Raw genomic sequence first — 7473 nt, forward strand, 5'->3', positions numbered from 1 at the left:
CAATATTACTCAATTCTTCATTAATATGGAAGGCTTCCCAGAGAAGATGGTCTCCTAAGAGTTGCAAGCTTCCCCATGCTGCCACAAAGCCATAGGGAAGTTTCTCCCTAAGAAACAAAGGAGTTTTAAGTCCAGCTGTTTGTGAGCTTAGCTGAGAATGGATTGGACAACTTTTCTCTTACATCCACTTAAATCAAGGAGAACTTCTGGAAGACGAGGGTTCTGAGGTGGATTACGTATTCAAGCAGAAGAAGTTCGGTTGAGGACTACAAGAGAAGAGGCTGATTTAAGCTCTCTTGCTCCTACTGTGTCCTGCTCAAACTTCCTTTTTTTGTGTCTCGAACATACGAGAGATTACCATGGATCACTCATGTTTAAAAGCCTAATCAAAAGCCCCATTTCTCCCAGGAAGGAGACTCACTTTACTATGAAAACCATAGTGAAGCAGAAAGACAGGTAACAGTGGAACAGATTCAGCACTGTTCTCCCTAACAGAGAGCCTCATGCCTGATATATTTAACTTAAGCTGATAAAGGAGATACATGTTGAAGTGATGGGCTTCAGATGCTGTTTCAGCTCCTACCAGGCATATTTACACAGTTCCTTCTCATGAATAAGTTCAGTGGAGCAGAGAATGCCCTGTCTTGGACCAGTTCCACTTTGTGCTTCTTTTGATGCAGCCAAAAAGGGGAACTAGAGAGAGGGCTTTTCCTTCAAATGCAGAGCCAGGGTCCACCTTGGAGGTGGCTGCAAATGGCCCAAAGAAAGCGAGGCTCACAGTGGGCGAAGGCAGGCAGACAGCTCCTAACAAGAGCAGAGATGTCAATGGTTACTCGTAAATCTCCCAAATGTGGCCGCAAGGAGGGTTAATTACCCCCCTTTCTCTGCCACTCGGCTTTCTCCAATGTGTCAGCCCATGACACGGATCGCTGACTTTCTAGAAATATTCCCTGGCTTTGCGGGGACGTTCCGTTCAACAAATGGCATCCAATTTGCTCACGGTCCCTGGAATCTCAATTTCCTTAAAGGATTTTTCATCTCAATCCAGTTCATGTGAAGGTTTTTTCCTTCTTCGTTTTTCGGCAGAAGGGAATAGGCAGAGCCTGCTTTACTTTTTTTTTCTTTTTCTTTTCTGTGTTATTCTTTTTCTTTTCTGTGCTATTCTTTTTCATAAAGTGAAAACCTTTGCAGAAGAGTCTGAAATTTGGGATAAAATCCAGCTCATCTGTCAGATATTTCTAGAATTACGTAAAATGGAATGAGATTTGTACAGTTTAGAACAGGAAACGGAAAATAAGCTAATGTATCATGTGTTCTATGAGATGAAAACTATATGATAATCAGAAAAACAGCCCCAAATTCATTGGCCTGATTCAAAGCTCTCCTTCTTTTATCAACTCATGCATAAACCAGTAACATTCACTTTCTTAGATTCGTGGCAGGGCCACATTTGGGTTAACTTGCAATCTCTTCAGATTATAAGCACATTCTTAAAGAAATGACAAGAAAGTATCTTGCTTTTTTTAAACTCAAGACACTTACGTTTTACTTGCTCTGTTCTGCTTCCTTCTAGGAAAAGAAAGAACAGCAACAAGGAAAAGATGTATCTCATGCCTCCCATGCCGCCCATCTTCCACTTTTTTCTCATTCCGGCCAGTGCAAAAGGCAACTTGAAACTTTCAGGGCCCAGTGTACTCAAGCTGTTGGGAAGAAAGTAGACAAAAAGACTTAGAATAGATCTACTGGAACTGATGGAGACCTCTTATCTCAGGCTTCTAACCTACTGGGGGGGGGTGGGAAGGGCCAGGGGAATTTACATAAGTGTAATAAGCACTGTTTTCCTGCGAATAAAGAGAACTTGCCTCTCCTGCCTTGCAAAGACTGGGGGGGGGGAATTTAAGTGGATGAACATACATGTATCCTATCCAACGCTAAGGCTAAATCCTTACAGGCAAGTCATAGGAAAGAAAAAATAAAATTTGAAATCCTCATTTCTAAGGGAATTAAAGTTGATTTCTCAAGAGATTTTCTTTGGGAGAAAAGGGAAACTGGGGTTTGCAAAACGGCCATTTTGGCAAACAAGATAAAAATAATAGGCAGTGACCCAAACAATTTCTGAAATGAAAGTCAACTGATCTTAGCTTCAAGACTACCATTATTTTTAATCCTTCAGGGATGAGGCAAGCGTTGATCAGTGTTTTGCCTGTGTCTCTTATGAGATCTATAAGGATTTTCAGTTTGGCTACTTATGTTGGAAAAGACAGATGTGATTAGCAAATGGATGTGATGTAAGCACCTGAATGGTTCAGACATATTCCTCTCACATGAAGTCCCCTGTGAAATGGAAATTTTAAATGGACCATTTAAGGAATATTGGGCAAACTTAAGTAGGTAATATGTTCACATTGCATCACCATGCAAAAGACCACCCCAAAAGCACCTACCACTCTTAAAAATAGGAGAACTGCATTTCCAGTCTCAGGAGTGGAAAGCTTTTTGAGGCTTAGAACAGGGAAGGTTTGCTATAGATTATATCCAGCCACAGGTCATTTCCATCGACTTTAGAGCTGGCAAAACTCTTCCAATGGGGGATTTGAAAATATTTAAATAATTCAAGAAACACCATATTTCAGTCTGGGATTAACATTGGATGGGAAGTGAGTTCAACAATCTTTTCAGCTGGTCCAACCTAAATATTGAGTATAGAGAGCTGGATGGAATACAAGATGATCATTCTGGAGAAGTGAATTGTCTTTGGGCCATGATGTGAATGCCACCACTCTTACTTTAAATATTATGAAGTTGGCCAGATAATTTAAAATCCATGGTTTCAAATTAAGAGTATGTAACCAAAGCAGAACTGGTCATAGAGAATAATTTATGCTATCAGCCAGGATTTGCAGCACTGGTTTGCCTCTCTACCTCGTTCCTGCTCCTTAAACAGCGACTAAATTTTCCTGGGACATGTTCATAGCCTTCAAAAGACCTGGGTTCTGATGACCAGATCCCTTCTGGGAGCTTCTGGCCCTCCTTCAATCACTCAGAATGTCCAGCTCTGTCCTCTGAGAGTTACCAGGTTCCCTCGAAGCAAATCATTTCCATGAACAGCTTTAACACAGCGACTCACCCCAGTGAGGTTCTTCCCGAGCCTTCTTTAATAAGCTTATCCCCCAAGCCTCCAAAGGAGAAAGATTTTTTTTAAACCACTGAAATCCAATTTATCATAATCACATATGGCTCTCAGGGGGGATTTTTGAAGCCGTGGTTTTCGGGTCTCCCCATGCAAGAACCAACTGGATTGTTTTTCTTGTACAATGGTTGGGTGATTTGGTGAACAGTAGCATTGCCTCATAACTCAAGCTGGCAAGAAAACGGCTCTTAGGCTTTTTTTTTTTTTGCTTTTCTTGGGTCTCAACTAATGGTATGAGCAAAGAGAAAAGTTGGTGACTAGAGAGCAATTAATCTCTTTTGGCGTTCCTGTCATCTGTGTGGCCTCCCTGGCTGGGATGAAGAACATCAGAAAATGAATCTCTTTATAAATAATCACTTTTGATTTACAAGATCCTGAAGTCCTGCCTTTATGTTCTGTATGGAGCTATAAACCTAGAAGAGTTCCCTCCCCAGATCTCTGTTCAATTTCTCTTTATCCCTTTAACTTTTTCTTGTGGGGGGAGGAGAACGGTTCAAGACATTTGTTGGGGCTGCAGCAATAAACACGAGTGAGCATTGCTCAGCAAACATGCCGACTCTTACACTTGCAAAGAGCCAAACTGTCCTTAATTTTTCAAATTATACTTTGACCCAGTTAACTGGAGTTATTTCGGCATTAACTCTCTGTCTGCTTCACACAGGCCGTTGTGCCATTGAACTTGCACTGGCTCTTTTACAGGTTACTTAGAAATGTAGCCATTGACATATTTGGGGGAAAGCCAGGCCCCAACAAGAAAACAACAAAGAAAACAAAAATTCTGAGACCAATGCTGCAGAGCGGGGGAGGGTGAGTGGGCTTTACAGGAGTCTAAGAAACATGTCAGAACCTAAAGAAATGTACCCATTAAGGTGCCTTCCTGAAACAACCATTCACCAAGTTCATTTGCAATGAGCGAGGTGACCAAGGGCTCCTTGCCTGGCTGTGACTGCAAGGGATCTGGGCGGCCAAGTGTCAAGGCTCTGTCTGTTCTCAGAAGAGGTTTCCTGGGTAGAAGAGAATCAGAGACATTCCCAAAGGAAGGCTAAGGGATGGGCAGGTCAGCCAGCTCTTCATGCCCCACAGTGTTCCTTTAATCCTTCCTAGAGGCTTCACTACCCTTGTGATCTTACATTCACTATTATCTGTGGGACAGCCCCCAGGGTAACAATTCTCTTTTGGACAAACAGTAAGAAGACACTGGAGTCTCAGGCCAGAGTCCATCAGCTAAAATCCTCTCCCCAGTCTACCACCCAACAAGAAAAGATCCCTTCACTGGCGGTGGGCTGTCCCTGAAAAATGGCAGCTTCAGGCCAGGGTGTCTCTGGTCTGAGTTGAGATGCCTCGATCGCTGCTATGACGGATAAAGAAGGCCTGGAGTTTGGTTTGCAAAACACCGTGCTATCGATCACTTCCTTTTGATTCCCCACAACAATTCCACCTTCAAAATGGGCATCCTGGAGCCCAGAGAACTCAACTGCCCATTCTCATAAAGTTAGTGGCAGGGCTGGCAGGAACTAGAAGGCAGGCTTTCCAGGCCCTGAGTTCTGGCAATACCGCGTTGCACCCTGAGCTTAGCGGCTCCAACTCTGACCCCAGTGGTCCCGGCCGGAAAATGAGGCAGATGTCCACAAGGAGGACAGAGAAGCCTCCAGCCCCTTCTGCTGTTTCGTTAACTTGTGTACGTCCGAACCACCTACTGGTCCAGGGCACTTCGGCAAGCAAGCAAAACAGGCTTGGGACACACGCGATCTCTAAGGGGACGGCAGAACCTGTTAGATGGCTACCCAAGGGGCCTCCCCGCAGCTCCAGAGCCTGGAACTACGCAGGCCGAGCCGGAGTGGCGAGTTCGAATCCGGGGGGAGCCGACCCACCCCCCCCCCCCACACACACACCGACCTACCTTGGTCCAGCGCCCTGGGCCCCACCTCCAGCCGGGCCGCAGGCAGCTGGAGCAGGGAGCGGGCTGGGGTGGCAGGTTCGGGGAAGTTTGGGGTGCCCTGGGGGAAGACGGCCCACCTGTGCAAAGGCTGGAAAGGAAGAGAGGGAAAGCAAGCGCCAGGCACCGCTCACTGACCTGGCCACCGGCCTCCTCCGTGGTCCACGCGTGCAGGCGCTCCGAGCTCCCCGGGGCGCTCCTCCGAGGTCTGGGACTCGCAGGTTGTGGCGAGAGCTAGAGTGCGTGCGAGGGGGGAGGGGGGACTCGAAAGTGGGTGGGAGGAAAAACATCACCGCCCTCACACCACGAGGGAGCAGCGGTTCGCTCGGCTCCCGGGGGCAGAGCCAAGGCGCGGGTGCGGCGGCCCGGGGCCACCTGCCCGCCCGCCGCCCGCTCCCCACTTGGCCGGCGAGGCCGGCGGCTTGGCGCGGGCGGGAAGTCCGAGACCACGCAGCCGCTGCAAGCCCGCACCCCCTCGTCTCCCCGACACCGCCGCTTTCTCCCCTATCCCCCGACCCGAAAGTTAAGAAATCGGGAGAAAGTGTGAGTCTGAGCCGGCGACTTTCCCATCACGCAGCGCCCCCACGGCACCCACCCCCCCTCCTCTGGCTAAGCGAGCGTTGGGGTCTTAAAGGGACCGCACATCTCCTCCGGCCCCTCCTCCCGCTCCGCGCTGGAGGCGCCTAGGAGCTCCCCGCCGCTTGCTCACGGCCTGATGACCCCGACTACCCTCCGACTTCCCTGCTGGAAGCCCTCAGCCCCCTCTCTTCCGGCACCACGGCCGCTCTGCGTGCACCTGGTCTGGTCCCGAGCCGGCGTGCAGGACGCGGGATGAATTGGCCTCGAAAATGATGCCCTATAGCAGGCTGCTGATCATTTCGAGGTGTATCCCAAATCCACATGGCGGCTAGTAAAGTGACAAAACGTTGGTGCCCTTCAAGGCAGGATGGCGATGAGTGTGTGTCTGTTGAGGGACAGGGGAAGACTTAGAAATCTGCTTTCGTCCACCAAGAGAGTTCCTAAACCCCAGGGAAAGGGTCTCCAATAACTGTTAGGTGTCTTGAAGAAAACTTGGGAGTGGCTCACCAAGAACCCATCCGTGAAATCGCAGTATCACTGATGACCCCTTGGTGAACCCGAGATGGACTAGTCCAAATTTGAGTTTATTCCATGAGCAAGAGTTACAAATTATCAGAATCCTCTAAGGGCCCGAAAGCGGTGCCTTGACAGACAGTACCCATTTATATTTTAAGGTCCTAAATTTAAAGGAGAGCTGCAGGATTTTTTCAAGGTGGAACTGCCTTATATTGATACTGTTAACATCAACATGCCACTTTATGGCTTACAGAGTACTTTCCTATGCATCATCATTACCTTTTAAACTCTCACAACAAACCGAATGATCTGTCCGTGGCCTCAAGTGTTGGAGTTGGCGAGGAACTTCTGGACCATTCATCTCAACCTCTTCCTGTCATAGGAGGAACTGATGGAGGAGGGGGCCGGAGACGTGATGTATGGAAGGCCTCGCTAGATAGATTTGACCTTCCAGTTAAAATTTCCTGACTTTCAACCCACTGCTCTCTGGCTGTTATTGCCAGTCTATAGATGAGGAAACTGATGCTCAGAGCAATTGTGCTTGCCAAAACCATATCATATATCACGAAGAGAGAACAAAGGATAATGAAAACAAAAATAATTGTCCCTGGAAGTTAACTCTTTTTTTTTTTTTCTTTCTTCACAAATGTTAATATCATCCAACTAGCCCTGAATTGCTGGGGATGTTTATTTCAGTGTTAACAAAGAAAAGTTGGCCCTTTCTGAAATGTTGCCTTCAGGGCCCGAAATGTCTAGCTCCATCCTGCTGCCTAGGTAGCCATACATTACCACATGCATTCAATTTGTGCTGTACTATATTAATTTGAACTTGCTGATTTGTTGCCTCATAACCATTCTCATGCCATTTAAGGCACTGATGTTTTGTCTCACTACACTGAGTTCCTCAAGGCCAAGGACTGGTTGTTTAATTTCCTTTGTATCTGCATCCCCCAACCCCCATCATCACTCCCAATGTGTTTAGAGAGTATTCGGAAATGGGTGTCAGGGAACAGACAGGGACAAGCACAGATCCCAGCATTAAAAATCAGTAGACTCACTGAGATTTAAACACTCATCTATTTGGCTAAAACCACTGGCTCCCCTTGCTTGATGTAGTATTCTGATTTCTCCATAACAAACCATCCCCAAACCTAGTGGCTTAAAAGCTTACAATGATTTATTATGATCAAATGGTTCTTTTCAACTGGGCAGTTTTTGCTCAGGATATCTTGTACACTTGGCAACTGTATAA

General features: G+C 46.9%; 1 protein-coding gene across 8 annotated transcripts in view; it reads right to left on the minus strand.

The window, feature by feature from the left end:
* CHRDL1 (chordin like 1) overlaps window positions 1-5710 on the minus strand; it is a 127757-nt gene extending 122047 nt beyond the window's left edge. For 3 of the 8 annotated variants that reach the window (XM_043896705.1, XM_043896700.1, XM_043896698.1), the window contains exons 1-2: window positions 5265-5708; window positions 1543-1700 (exon numbers count right to left, since the gene is read on the minus strand). In XM_043896705.1, coding sequence (XP_043752640.1) covers window positions 1543-1700; window positions 5265-5416 — 310 coding nt within the window. In that variant the 5' untranslated portion in view covers window positions 5417-5708. Of the gene's footprint in view, window positions 1-1542; window positions 1701-5264 lie in introns of all 8 variants that reach the window. The other 5 variants (XM_043896704.1, XM_043896703.1, XM_043896702.1 and 2 more) reach the window with 3 other exon arrangements.
* Window positions 5711-7473: the final 1763 nt, after the last annotated feature.

The sequence above is a fragment of the Cervus elaphus genome, chromosome X, assembly GCF_910594005.1.
Source record: "Cervus elaphus chromosome X, mCerEla1.1, whole genome shotgun sequence".
Lineage (NCBI taxonomy): Eukaryota > Metazoa > Chordata > Mammalia > Artiodactyla > Cervidae > Cervus > Cervus elaphus.